Source organism: Pyxicephalus adspersus, chromosome 4 (assembly GCF_032062135.1).
Source record: "Pyxicephalus adspersus chromosome 4, UCB_Pads_2.0, whole genome shotgun sequence".
Lineage (NCBI taxonomy): Eukaryota > Metazoa > Chordata > Amphibia > Anura > Pyxicephalidae > Pyxicephalus > Pyxicephalus adspersus.
Genome location: NC_092861.1, coordinates 152,660,921 through 152,676,245, shown reverse-complemented (window position 1 = coordinate 152,676,245; position 15,325 = coordinate 152,660,921). Strand labels below are relative to the sequence as shown.

General features: G+C 42.9%; 1 protein-coding gene across 1 annotated transcript in view; it reads left to right on the top strand.

The window, feature by feature from the left end:
- ZFAND3 (zinc finger AN1-type containing 3) overlaps positions 1–15,325 on the top strand; it is a gene marked incomplete in the record, with an annotated part of 107,218 nt that overhangs the window by 83,299 nt on the left and 8,594 nt on the right. The window contains 1 exon segment of the mRNA XM_072410006.1: positions 5,446–5,610. Within this exon segment, the coding sequence (XP_072266107.1) occupies positions 5,446–5,610 (165 nt within the window).

The window sequence follows — 15,325 nt, the reverse complement described above, 5'->3', positions numbered from 1 at the left end:
GGACATTAGAGTGTCAGCTCCTCTGTACAGAGACTGATGGGACTGGCTCAGTGTTCTCTGTACAGCACTATGGTATATGTCAGAGCAATATAAATGTGTAATAATGGTGTATGATTGGGGGGACATCAGAGTGTCAGTTCCTCTGTACAGAGATTGATGGGAGAGGCTCAGTGTTCACTGTACAGCACTGCGGTATATGTTGGAGCTATATAAATACAGATAATAGTGTGTGATGGGGGGAGGGGAGACACATTTCATGCTGAGATTTGGATTCTTGGCTCCTTGCTCCTGTTTGCAGTGGAAATATAAGCAGCATTTCTTGCTTTTCACCATTTATCCCCCACATGTAGAGATGCTTTTACATGCAGTCGGAGACGTGACATTTGAAGTGTGTGTGATTTGTAAATTGTGTGCTAAATAACTATTCTGAGAGGAGCACAATCTGTTGTTCCCACATGGTATGTTTAGAAACTTTCACACACTATCAGAAGAAGCAAACACTGCAGAGTGTAAAGTTTTATCTGAGCGCCATTGTGCCAGCTAATCGCAAAGAGCAAATGAGGAAACCAGAGATTTAGCCCCGAGTGTAGGTGGGGGATGTGCACAGGTAGAGCTGCATCTGACGTCAGATGTAAAACCAAGACCAATAATACAACGAGAGTTATTTCTACAGATCAAAACATTGCTGTAATATAGCTCTGACATATACCACAGTGCTGTACAGAGATCACTGAGCCTGTCCCATCAGTTTCTGTACAGAGGAGCTGACACTCTACTGTCCCCCCACAGTCACACACTATTATTATACATGTACATAGCTCTGACATATACCTCAGTGCTGTACAGAGAACACTGAGCCTGTCCCATCAGTCTCTGTACAGAGGAGCTGACACTCTAATGTCCCCTGTCCCATCAGTCTCTGTACAGAGGAGCTGACACTCTAATGTCCCCCCACAGTCACACACTATTGTTATACATTGATATAGCTCTGACATATACTGCGTGCTGTACAGAAAACAAGTTTTCTCTGTACAGTGGAGCTGGTTGTATATTGTACTCCTGGCAATCACATTATTTTCTTTGTTTTACCTTTACTTTTCTTTTACATCTTGCCCATTCTTTACTGTTTTAAAACCAAATTCTCTCTGCAGTCTCTGGTGACATATAATACCCACAACTCTCCTGGGCACCATATGCTTACAGTATAATCACAATTGCATTTACCAACAACACAGCATTCTTTTATCTATTCCCAGTCTATGGAAACCAAATTATCTGCATGTTACTATCAAGCAGCAAAAAGCTTTAAAATGACTCTTCCGAAATTGATTCCTATGAATGTGATTTTTACAGACAGATATATTTTAATTCCAGTTTTCTAATTACCCCCGGATCCTCTGCATTATATATAGTATATGCTATAGTGCAGTATAATGGAGGAGTTCCCCTTCCTCTGCATTATATATAGTATATGCTATACGGCAGTATATTATATATAGTATATGCTATACGGCAGTATAATGGAGGAGTTCCCCTTCCTCTGCATTATATATAGTATATGCTATAGTGCAGTATAATGGAGGCGCTCCCCTTCCTCTGCATTATATATAGTATATGCTATACGGCAGTATAATGGAGGAGTTCCCCTTCCTCTGCTGAAAGAAAGGTAAAATATTATACAGCTGGAATATTTCTGAGTTTGTAGCTGAGATGGTTAATATTCTGTGTTCACCACAAGCCGTCATGAAACTCAGCCTCGTAGTTGTCACTGATTCCTTATTTTTATGTCAGAATTCAGGATGCACATTGGCGCGGCTGCTCAGGCTCCCATCGGATGGATGGACACAAGTCAGAGCATGCTTAGCAAAACAGAAAAAAGCAGCCAAAACAACAGGGACATTGGGAGGGCTGACGAGGCAAAAGAAACAAATGAATAAATAATGGTTGGAGTGGAGAATGGCACCGAACAAAACAGAGAGCGAGAAAGGATTGCATGAGGATGTCTGTTCCTGTAGATGATGCAGAAAAGCAACCACAGATCATGGAGTGCTTGTTTCATCTTAGAACATTTCTTGTCAGGGTTTTATACTCCAGCTTAAGTCTTTCATTCTATTTCTTGTAAATACATGTGTTTATTTTCCTCCAATTATCATCTCATATATTATACAGCAAAAAGTGTATGAACCTGCGCCCCCTGTCCCTGCGCCCCCTGTCCCTGCGCCCCCTGTCCCTGCACCCCTTATCCCTGCACACCCTGTCCCTGCACCCCTTATCCCTGCACACCCTGTCCCTGCGCCCCCTGTCTCTGTGCCCCCTGTCTCTGCGCCCCCTGTCCCTGCGCACCCTGTCCCTGCGCCCCCTGTCCCTGCACACCCGGTCCCTGCACACCCGTTCCCTGAACCTTGAAGGATTGTGCAGCCTGCAGACAATAGGTTCTACTCCATTCATTGCTATTTATGTTCCTGTAAAAAAGTTCAGGACACATTTTACAGGAGTCTGGACAAGACCTTGTGGCTTCCATATTTGTAAATATTTGAGACAAATCGTTGTTTTTGTGCAAGCTGACCAGTGATTGTCTGGAAACATTGTTTTGTTTCCCCTGCACAGAGCTCTGATCTCATTTCTACTGAACACCTTTGGGATGCAGATTGGGATCCAGCTCTTCTCGTTCATGGTCAGTACCTGGCCACACAAATGGGCACACATTATTCTCCCAGACAATCCCTGAAACTTGCTGAAGCTTTCCCAGAAAAGTTATGGCCAATATATGGTGGTAACTCCAAAATACTGGTCATGGTTTTTTGAACGAGATCCTCAACAATCTCATATACTATAGGTGTGATAGTCAGGTGTCCACAAACAATAAAGATCTCTTGGGGACTCCACTGGTGATCTCTTCGTGCTTCCAGTTCCAGTTTCTGGGCCTTTATACCTGACACATTTTATACTTCCCTCAGCTTTTTTATCTTCTTCATCTACTTTGTACGGTCGTAAAGCTCGAGTCCTGAAGTATCCTTGCTCTTCATGAAATCACGTTGCTTTGGTGTGTAATAGCCGCAATGTTTGGAGATTCTTAAACCAGAGACCCCAGGAGCCCGAGGAGCTGTAACCAGTGTCTGACAAAAGCTCAATTATTCATATCGCAGACCGGCTCTGTTTACCTTATATGTGGCCCCAAACAATTAGACATCTCGAGATTCCACCCTGTGAGTGAGAACGTTGTCTAGTGACCACCATGGTGGCTCAGTGGTTAGCACTCCGGTCTTTGCAGCGCTGGGTCCCAGGTTCGAATCTCGGCCAGGACACTATCTGCATGGAGTTTGCAGGTTCTCCTCATGTTTGTGTGGGTTTACGGGTACCTCAGTTTCCTCCACATTGAAAAAACACGCAGTTAGGTTAATTGGATTCCCTTCAAAATTTACCCTAGACTGTGCTAATGACATATGACAATGGGGGGTCATTAGATTGTGAGCTCCTTTGGAGGACAGTTGGTCACATGACGTGAACTTTGTACAGGGCTGCGTAGTATGTTGGCTCTAAATAAATATAACTTAATAATATTAGTGAGACTTTACGACTCTTAAAGAATTTTACACAAGAACCAATTAAAATATTTTTAAGCCTTACTTGCATTTTGTTTCTGTGATTTTTTTTTTTGCTTTGCTAAAATTTGCTAGAAATTTAACTACTTCAGGAACAGTCCAGTTCTTGGCACAGGAAGATTATTGGTGGAATGAATGGTCAGGTGACAGGGTCTCTTTAGGCTTTAGTGGATTTACATTTTTATTCTATTGTGTCTCTGGGACAGGAAGTGAGCAGAAATCTCATGTTGAGCAAAGACAGAAGTAAAATTGTGACCGAGGACCTTCCCAGCTCTGCCTAAAACAATTTCTGAGATCAGAATCTTGGCCCCGGATGTGATACGTTCTGTTATCTATAAACACTGCATGAAATCTGTGAATTCCTCCCATGTCCAATCATATCAGGGTAGGCTGCCACTTCCTGGACATGGTCTTATGTTTTCACAGAAAAGTTTCCGCACAAATTTCTGGAAAATGATAATTAGATTCATTTTGGGGTCAGTGGGCTCTTGACTTGCCATAGCAACATTTCAAGAGATTCCACTTCAAACTTCTTATCCAGCTAATGTGCATGCTTTGCATAGCGATTCTATGATTTGTCAGGCAGCTGTCAGTGCATGGAGCCGGGTAATCAGCGGGCATCTTTCAGATTCACCCTCCTTGTGACCCACAGACCACTCTATGGGGACCCTGCAATAATATTTTCTGCTAAGTGGCTTCTGGGTAATTGGCATTACATGGCTGACCTGAGAGCCAATGCCCCACCTGCTTTACACCCATATGCCCAACTGTGGAGAAGAGAATTGTCAACAAGAATGTTGATATAAAAGACACAAATAATGCAGCTCTGTAATTGTATTTTTATACTGTGACTACCTTCGTGCTCCATAGTATCAGCCTCTTGCAGTTACTGTACAGCAGGTCTAGAGTACAATAGGGGGAAGCAGCACAAGGAGCTAGTCAGTCTTTGTACTGACATGCCGATAGGAGGAGTTAGCAGAGAGATGAGGTCACCACTATTCTCCTTCCACTGTCCAATCACAGGATAGGGGGCTGGTCCAGGACAACCTGAGCACAGAGGAAGTGTGTTAAAATTTCTGGCCATCTAGTGGCATGTGTATAGTACTACAGGTAACGTCTGTGTATTGAAGCTGAAAATTACAGCTAAATCTGGTTTTGATTTTTGTTTTAAATTAAGCTAGAATATTTGACATTGACATTTGATTATTTCTCCTAGATATGAAAACATTCCCACACCTTTCTCACAATAAAACTATAGCTTTTAACTGAAATTCCACAACCCCCATGTAGCAGAGATACCATTTATATTGGAGATATAGGGCAATGTGACTTCACCTATTGACCTGAAACTAGCAGGCTGCATGATTGGTGTGTGGGGGGGCCTTTTTTAATTTGAAGTATAATCTTCCAGCTTGGCATGCCTGTTAGAAGCATGGAAGCCACATAAACAGCACCATCTTAGTTCAGCCGTCATCTAGATCACCCCTGGATTGCAATGCCAGTTCATTGATGAACATTTTGTGTAAATCCTGGTATCTGTGCAATTCTTCAATTTGTTCACAAACTTATGGGATCACCCCCTGCTACATCTTCTCACTGGAGCAGAGGAGACTGAAGGAAAGCTTTCTCCTGCCTGCAGCAGACTGATGACATCTCAGCCTGGGTAAAGTCACACTGTAATGATAAAAGGTGGAGCTTTTACTGAAAAATGATCCTGTGGCTGAATATTGTGACATGAGGGAAATATATTTATGCAGACTTGTTACTGACAGGTCCAATTTAGAATGTAAATTGTCCTTTGTGCAGTTTCTTATGTTCGAATTTCCTTTTCTTTTTTTCCCAGATTCCCAGTCAGAGGACGAACCATCCCCTATGAAACGGCCTCGACTATTAGACAGCGGCGAAGGACCCGGCAATAATCGCCCCAAACAGAAGAGCCGCCGTCGCTGCTACCGCTGCCAGATAAAACTGGAGTTGGTACAACAGGAGCTGGGCTCGTGTCGCTGTGGTAAGTGTTACTTTCTGGGGTTCCAGGGACTGATTAAGCCGTCCACTGGCTTTACAGAGGGCAGATGTGACTTCCTCCAGGGCAGAACCTTGACAATGCAGGTCTATCTGTAAGGGGGACTGTAACCAAATTTTTATCCAAATATACCCATTTATGTTATCAGGAATCTGAAAATTGAAAGAACAAACATCGCTTTCCAAATCATCATCATATCAACCCCAATCATTGGAAATACTCATCATGATTTATTTTATGTTCGGTGGGCTGACAGATTATTTGCTGATTAATAGGAGGCAATTTCCCTGATCATCCCTAATAAACAATCTGCCAGATTTTTAGTGTTCATTCACCTCTGTTATCCTGCGATGTATTAAAATACTCAGTAATTTATTTGTTTTTGGTTTAGAATAGGTACACAGTTGTGGAATAAGAGATAGGAGAAAGGGTGGAATGACAGCGTGGTTACTGAAAAGTGTCGGGTGGTGCACGTATAAGAGGCCAGGGAGGACACGGATGCAGAGTAACACCTATATGAGCTTGTAGGGAATTTCATTTCCGATTTGGGGGCATTCATTTGGAGTTTCCTTTCTCTGTGGCTATATAGCTGCCACTTGACGTTGTGCCCATTTATTCAGGGCCACAGTTGGGCTGCACCAGGATAGGGCTATGACAGCTGTATTGCTACTGTCTCTCTCTCCTGAAATACTCTGCCCTGCTGGAGGACTCTGCTCCTTCCTCTATAACTCTCCTCTCCTCAAATACTCTGCCCTGCTGGAGGACTCTGCTCCTTCCTCTAGAACTCTCCTCTCTTGAAATACTCTGCTGGAGGACTCTGCTCCTTCCTCTATAACTCTCCTCTCCTGAAATACTCTGCCTGCTGGAGGACTCTGCTCCTTCCTCTATAACTCTCCTCTGCTGAAATACTCTGCCCTGCCGGAGGACTCTGCTCCTTCCTCTATAACTCTCCTCTCCTGAAATACTCTGCCCTGCCGGAGGACTCTGCTCCTTCCTCTATAACTCTCGTAAGTTTCTTCCCATTGGGCCTCCATACCCAAGCATACATACAAACCAAATTTTGTATTTAGGCAAAAGTCTGTTTATTTTGTATTCACTTTAAGTGATAAAGCAGCAAGCAATAACCACGACATTTAGAAACCTTTTTTGGCGTTTTTCCGCACGTTTCTTCTTTCTTTTTTGTTTTGTTTCTTTGGGTGTGTGATATGGGATAAGGTTTTGTAGGTGCACACAGTGATCATCACACAGCTGTGCGGTGCTCAGAATCTGCAGATTATTTTTTCTGCCTCATTATCGGGGTCACCACAGCAGACAGAAACATTCTGATTATAGCCAAATAATTACCATCAAATGCTCATCAGATCCCATTAGCCTTAAGCCTAAAAGTCCTATTAATGAGTTTATAAAATTCTGTCATTAATTTGCTAATCCAGAATATGACCTCAGAAAAGGACCCTCGGGACTGCTCAGTCTTGGCCCCAACATCTGTATTGTCTTCTACGCATGTCTCTTCCCGGGGCCCCTTATAATGAGCGCGACCTTCTCTCCAACCTATAAACCATTTCTACTTCATATTTATTACAAGGACATCCACAGAGTGTCCACAAAGTCAGAAATCACCTTTCTGCAGCAGACGGGGCCCTCGTGTGTTCAAGCTGCCCTCTGACCAGGACATATAAGTTGCCCCTCTGCCCCCTCCAATATATATAATAAATAAAATGTTTACTGTGTATATATGAGGATCTCCCAACAAATATAAAAGACACAAAATAATGCAGCTCTCACTATCTCTGAACTCCGGACTCCTCGCTAACCGCTTGTGCCAGAAAGCCCACCTGACCCCACTCCTGAATCTAAATGCCACTCATACCTATGTAAACCCGCAGCCATGTGCCATTTCTAGCCATAGTCTAATGGCAGGCAGCGGGGTCCCTCTTTGGGTGGTTACGTCACTTCCTGTGTGACATGGACACTTTCTATTGGCCATCCACCAACTTGGGTCTCTTTTAGGCTTTTAATGGTGACATCAGCAGATGGGAGCAGATCAGCCTTAAGGTATTTTTGAATTGCAAGCAGGGAAATACTATGTATCTGTATCTGTCCCCTGTACAACAGAAATCACAATATGGGAGGATGAAGCAGCACATGAGGGGCATATGCAGAGCAAAGGGTCATATTAATAGGAGAGGTCAGAGAGACAATCTATCTGTCTGCTTTTCCTTTGGCTGTCCATTCACATGCAGGAAGAGGGAAATAAGTCTTATATATAACCTATAAGTGTTAGGTGCAGCAGAGATAAAACAGGTGTCCTCCACCTACAGGGCACAACTGTCCAAATCCATTGATAGGTAAAACTCTGTGTTTGATCTGTGTGTGTTCACCCATGACCCAGCTGGTGGACAGCCAATGGAGTTTGCATATCACGCAGGCAGTGACGTAGCTACCCAGAGGGACCCGCGCGCTCCCTGCTATTTTATCCTAGAGTTTAGCTTTAATCCTTGGTCTCTAGACCATCATCCCAACATGAGAGGAGTACTCCGCATGCTGATCTGGTAATATGAATGACACCTGTTGCTTGCTTTCATCATTAACGCCCTGCACATTTTGAAGAAACCATTGTCAGGTTTGTATTTCAGTCACCATTGTGGTGATTTCCCCCTAAAAACAAACTTCAATAAATCCTTGCAAACATTCTAACAAGGCAACACGGTGGCTTAGAGGTTAGCATTCTGACCTTTGCAGTGCTGGGTCCCAGGTTTAAATCTCGGCCAGGACACTATCTGCATGGAGTTTGCAGGTTCTCCCTGTGTTTGTGTTGATTTCCCCCGGGTACTCCGGTTTCCCCCCACATTCCAAAAACATGCAGTTAGGTTAATTTGCTTCCCCCCAAAATTGACCTTAGACTGTGATAATGACATATGACTATGGTAGGGACATTAGATTGTGAGCTTCAATGAGGGACAGCTAAAGACATGACTATGGACTTTGTACAATGCTGCGTAAGATGTCGGCACTATATAAATACTGTGTAGTAATAATAATAATAAATTGGTTTTTTTCTACTATGTCCAAAAAAGTCAGGCTGCAAACTAGTTTCAGCACCATGGACAGCATTCACATAATATGACTTTAAATATTTGCTAAATTTGCCCTGAATGTTAGCTTTGCACTTTTTTCGTGATTGTTGTAAATCTTGCAGAAATTACTCTTTTACCGTTCTTTAGGGAATCCATTGGTTGTCTTTTTTAAAAGTTTTTACCCTATAGTTACAGTAGACAGAATCTATCAAACTATCGCACTTTTATAAATATGTTGAACATCCCACTCCAAAGCCATGGCCAATTAATATGAAATGTATCCAGATTTGTGGTTTGGTGAGGTAAGGTACTGATGGTGGGGATTTGCCCCCATCGGTGAGGTAAGGTACTGATGGTGGGGATTTACCCCCTATTGGTGAGGTCAAGTACTGATAATGGGGATTTGCCCCCATTGGTGAGATCAGGTACTGATGGTGGGGATTTGCCCCTTTGGTGAGGTCAGGTACTGATGGTGAGGATTTGGCCCCATTGGTGAGGTCAAGTACTGATAATGGGGATTTGCCCCCATTGGTGAGGTCAGGTACTGATGGTGAGGATTTGCCCCCATTGGTGAGGTCAGGTACTGATGGTGGTCAGGTACTGATGGTGAGGATTTGCCCCCATTGGTGAGGTCAGGTACTGATGGTGGGGATTTGCCCCCATTGGTGAGGTCAGGTACTGATGGTGGGGATTTGCCCCCATTGGTGAGGTCAGGTACTGATGGTGGGGATTTGCCCCTTTGGTGAGGTCAGGTACTGATGGTGGATGAGACCTGCCTCACCATTCCAATTCACAAGGGGACACTCGAGTCGGATCTGAAAGGCCTTCACCAAACTATAGTAAGTGTTTTGGTCAGGTGTCCACAAAACTGTTGATCATACAGGACACACTGTAAAAAACAATATTATGTGGAACAAGGAACGGGGATTCATTGGAGTCCTACACCTAGGGAATTATTATAATTGATGACGGAACCAAAAGTACATAAACAAATATAAATAAAGAGGAGGCAGAGGGTTTTTTTGGCAGAAAACAAATGTCTGGTTTTATTTATCTATACCTATTACATAGTTATGTTATTGTTAGAGATATCACCTGTTCATTTCTGTAATGATGACCAACCTGATCGACTATTTGTAAAAATTGATTCACGTTGTAGGTTACGTTTTACAAGCCGTTCCGTATACTTTGCTGGATGTGACAAACTCCAGACTCCCATCATTCTCTATGCTTGGCCCCATCTATTCCAAATGCTGTGCTGTATGTTATATACTCTATATCATTACCTGTAACCATTTGGGCAATAGAATTCCTCATAGCAGAAGTTTTATATTCCATCCAGTTTAATGAACTGAAATACTTTGGTTCTGTTACTGTTATTTTAACCTACAAGTACTTTGTTGTATAGAATATACATTAACAATTAACCTATTGAATATATTTTGCTTTTCCTGTCTCCTCCTTTCCTTGTCTTCAACTTGCTAATATCATGAATAAATGGAACCTTCCCATTTTCCTTCCTTACATTTTAGAATAAGGAGAATTTTTCACTGGATCGCCTTGCTTCTCTATATGATGCAGCCACATCATCATGGCTGGTGGGGGGGATTGGCAGGGTGCTGTGCAGAACTTCTTGCAAACATTACAACATCCTTGCTTGGTACTTCTCCTAAGTGCCTTCTGTCCTGATAAAGGTAAGTAGGATGGCTCTTAGGAGGAGTCATTCTAACACTGAAATGCATTGAGTGGTTATTGGTCTGCGGGAGTCCATGTTTCTAAGCACACGGCATTTGCGTGCAAACCTCCAGAGGTAACGATCACGTATGATATCGATCTACATGAATGAAGGAACAAAAATCGAAATAATCCCATACAAAAAGGGCTAGATGATGCTTGATGAGGAAATGAGGTGGGCACTTTTTGGGCTTGCTGCAGATTCGAATGTACATTGTGAGAAGCAGTAAAATCACAGCAAGCGTTTTCATCTTTCATTATAGCAGAGTACTGTGAAAGACTGAAGGAATGGCCGGAGGGCAGATTTAGGTATCTGTATATTAAATGGCAGTGTAGTTGTTAGGAATGGTTCTGTTGGTTGTTCTTTAGCTTTGCTGAGACTTTATTTTCCCAATTATCTGCTCTGCCTGACGCGTTTTGGAGCATCATCCTCTCTCTCCTGTAAGCCTGCACTGGCTGTGTTCAGCGGGGAGAATTTATCGCTGTGTCCGGAGCGGTTATCCTGTCGACCAAGATGTGATAACAGCGGGATTGTCACTCGCCAGAGATCTCCGACTTAATAAGCTGTAAAGTGACATTTGTAACAAGGAAAGAAAAGAACTGAAAACTCCATTTTAGCGGAGTTCGCGTGTTTTTCCCGCAAACAGCGCTCAGGGGCCCCGCGCTCTCCCCATTCTATAACAGGTTATTAAGCACGGACAGGAAATCACATCTCATAAATAATGCTTAAGAGCCCTCGCTATATAAATTGAACGTGTTGTGAATTGTGCTCGGCCCCTTTGTAGCATTCGGCGCCTGAAGCTTCGAGAACAGAAGATGTCATTTTCATTACTTTTTAATGAGGTGCCAATTAATGGCAGAGCGGGAGCTCAGGAGAGACGGAGTCACCGAGCCCCTCACCGCCCCCCGCTTCTTCACACCCTCCCTGTTTTGTGCTCCGTCGTCCATGCATCTTTACCCCGAAGCCCACCGTGGGAATGCTGCCAAGCCCAGGGTAAGCAGAGAGAGAGAGACAGAAAAAAAATTCATTAAATTACAATCTCATCTGCAGCGCATACAGACAAATTCCACTCGGCTTTGATCTTCAAAAGAGCAATTTGTAATATGAGTTGTGCGCGCCCTTCTCCAGCCAACTGGGAGAGGTGAGAGGAATAACTAATTGTTTAGAATTCTCAGTTTGTCTGAACGCCGCTAACCTCTTCAGCGCTGAATCTTACACAGCCACTTACAGAAGTCCAGAGTACGGCCAATTGGCTTTGCACGACTGGAGGGGGGGGATTTAATTTCTCACGGTGGCAGATTCTTTGTAGTTTTGTAGATAAGAAATACATTATCATTATCTATGTGCCCCCCAAGCATGTTTAAATCCAAGCTTTGTAAAAAATAGTACCTACATTTGAGCTGATTCCAACCAATGAAATCCTTGTACAGCAGAACTGTATTTAGCTGCAGTGTTTTCATATCACTGGGTCTAAACAATTACAGGCCAGCAGTGAAAGTAAAATTGTGGAGGACGGCAGGAACCAGCATGGATTGGATAAATAAATCTTCATTCCAATAAAAGAAATAGAAAAGTAAAGCTGTCTGAATCCTAACGCGTTTCACACTAAACATCACTTAGGCATAAAGTAACTTTCATTGATCCCCTCACCTCATTTATGAATCAATAACATGGAACTGTTATCACCTGCAAGTGAACAGCAGCATTCCTTTCCATTAAATTAGATCTAAAGAATTGCCAGAGCGCACAAACGAGTACAACCCAAACATGAAGAAAGCTAAAATTATAACACTTAAATAATAAAGAAAAATGTCACCATAAAGATCAGAAAATAGAGCAGTGAAAAGTATCACCCCAGGAGCATTAAAAAGGAATAAATACATTGGGATTGCAATATGCTTGGAAACACTGTACAGGGGGTCATGGATACGCAGAACCACCATACACAGGAAAACCACATCCCATCTTGACCAGGGTGACGTGTCTGCTCGGGAGCTCATCCATCCCTGGGTTGCTGGGTTTTCCTGATAACCAAAGCTGACATGCAGCTCCGCTTTTTGACATATTTCTGGCGTGATCAGGCAGGTAAGACATTATATTGCATAAGGGACATCACCTATTCCAATCATGGTGGCTCAGTGGTTAGCAATGTGGTCTTTGCAGTGCTGGGTCCCAGGTTAGAATCTCAGGCCAGGACTCTATCTGCATGGAGTTTGCAGGTTCTCCTCGTATTTGTGTGGGTTTCCTCCTGGTACTCCGGTTTCCTCCCGGTACTCCGGTTTCCTCTCACATTCCAAAAAGGTGCAGTTAGGGTAATTGCCCCCCCCCCCCCCCCAAATTACCCTTACACTGTAATAAAGACATATGACTATAGTAGGGACATTAGATTGTGAGCTCCTTTGAGGGACAGTAAGTGACATGACTATGGACTTTGTAAAGCACTGCGAAATGTTGGCACTATATAAATACTGTGTAATAATAATAATAATAATAACCACCTGCCTGAAGTTCAATCCTCCTGACCATTCCTACACCACACACAAACCGTTTCTGATGTTCCCTGGAAACACTAAGCTCAGAGCTCTTCCAGGTTCAGAGTTGCCAAACCCCAGCTATGCTGGTCGATTCAAAAACAGGGCTTGGTCAGCTTGAATAGAATATGAGGGGTTGAATCAAAGGTCAGACGGAGGTAAAATAAATAAAAAATCCCCCCCAAACCAACCTATTACCAGGGACTCCATTGCCCTAATGTATTTGGGTACCCTGCACGCTTCAGAGTGAGAGCAATAATTTCAGGACCATTGTTCACAAATATCTTCAAACTGATGAGCTTGAAATGCCACTTATGGACTAAGTCTTGCGTATCTTTACTGGACACCTCATCTGTTTTACCAATTATTTTATAGCATTGTGTTCACTAAAATTATTTCAAGTGTATTTTTTTTATTGACCATTCTCATATCATATCTCATTTGCAGCTGACATTTAATTCTATGGGTCCTCTTTCTAAAATATAAATGTCTATTAGTTCTCCCGTGATTTTCTGTAGAAAGTGTGCAGTGTAGGATGTGTACGTAAAAATGAATAAATGGCTCCAGCAGGAGGGTTAAACCCAGAGGCATTGAAGTAGACATGGTGAAAATCCAATACACTTCTTTAATGCAGGAAAGTATCACCTCGCATCTTCAGTGGTTTCATCTTTTCAACACCTTAAATCTTTGGAGATGAGTATCACCTCCACACAACCCTGCAAAACGTTAGGCAATAAAGCAGAGTTCTTCACGGAATACATTCAGCACATTGTACTTAGATATGTGCCAATGGTAAATAAAGATATAGTTTATAGAATACATTCTACAACATCGCACTTACAGTCATGGGAAAAAGAAAGTACACCCCGGTTCAATTCCAAGGTTTTACCTATCAAGACTTACATTTAAAAAGGTTCTAAAATGATTTAAGGTGTCCAGTGGATGTGAGCACTTTCATTCTTCAATAGCTTTTCTTCTGGATCCATAGTCTTCAGCCATCCTCATTGGCCAGGTCAGGGTGACATAACTTGCGCACATGTGCATGAGCATTGCTTTCTTCCACCATAGAATGTTGCTAATGCGTCTCTGTGTACTCATTGGGCAAAAAGAGCTAACAGGCAGACTGGGGCTGCTTTGCTGCTGTAAAGTATTTTCTGTCATAAAACCTGTCAGCCCTCGGCGTTTACTTTCACTTATTTGTTTAATTTTCTTTTGCTTTTTATCATGTTCAAGTTCAGCTTCACTATGTTTTGCGCTTTGCCTTTTATTTGAGATTTGATTTAATGGAAACATTTTTTTTCCAGTTTTTTTTTTCATTCAAAGCCTAGATTTCTTTCAAATTCATGGTTATCTTTCCGGTGCATGGGTCTAAAAATGAATTGTAATCCCTTTGATCGCTTGCGGGTGATAACAGCTCCAGAATTGTGGGCAGCTTTGGAACGCAAGAGATTGCGGTGATCAGTGAAAGTTACTCAATGAATAGGGGCTGTCGGGTTACTACTTTTAAAAAGAAGAGTTTTGTGAGCTGCAATGGTTTGTGTTGTCATAGATGAGCTTACTTTCATTGCCAGTGTCTAAATATTTTTCTTTTCCAGAAGTATTACAACCCAGCCCACCCACCATCATAACTGCAAGCAGTTGGTGTCAGCCCTGATGCCTGACACTAGGGAAAATAATATTTTAATTTTTTACAGGATTTATATAGCGCCAACATATTACGCAGCGCTGTACATTAAATAGGGGTTGAAAATGACAGACAAATACAGATCGTGACACAGGAGGAGGAGAGGACCCTGCCCCGAAGAGCTTATAATCTAGGAGGTGGGGGAATTATCACACAATAGGAGGGGGGATTTGGAATGGTGGGAAGTAGTGAGGGTTTAGGAGACAGAAGAGGACGGGTAGGTGAGGGGGAAGCGTTATGTTTTGAGGGCTCTTTTAAATTAGCAGAAAGTAGGAGCAAGCCGAATATGATGAGGAAGACCATTCCAGAGAGTCGGGGCAGCTCTAGAGAAGTCTTGGAGCCGTGTGTGTGATGAGGCTATGAGTGAGGAAGTCATTAGTAGGTCATTGGAGGAGCGAAGAGAGCGGCTAGGGAGGGATTTATCTATCAGGGCAGAAAGGTAAGTGGGACGAGAACTGTGGAGGGATTTGAAGGCAAAGCACAGGAGATGAATTTGATTGTATGGTCAAATTGAAGCCAATGAAGAAAACTACAAAAAGAGGCAGCAGAAGAAGAGTGGTGGGAAGCCTGTGTATGGGGTAGGTAGGTGGGAAGCCTGTGTATGGGGTAGGTAGGTGGGAAGGCTGTGTATGGGGTAGGTAGGTGGGAAGCCTGTGTATGGGGTAGGTAGGTG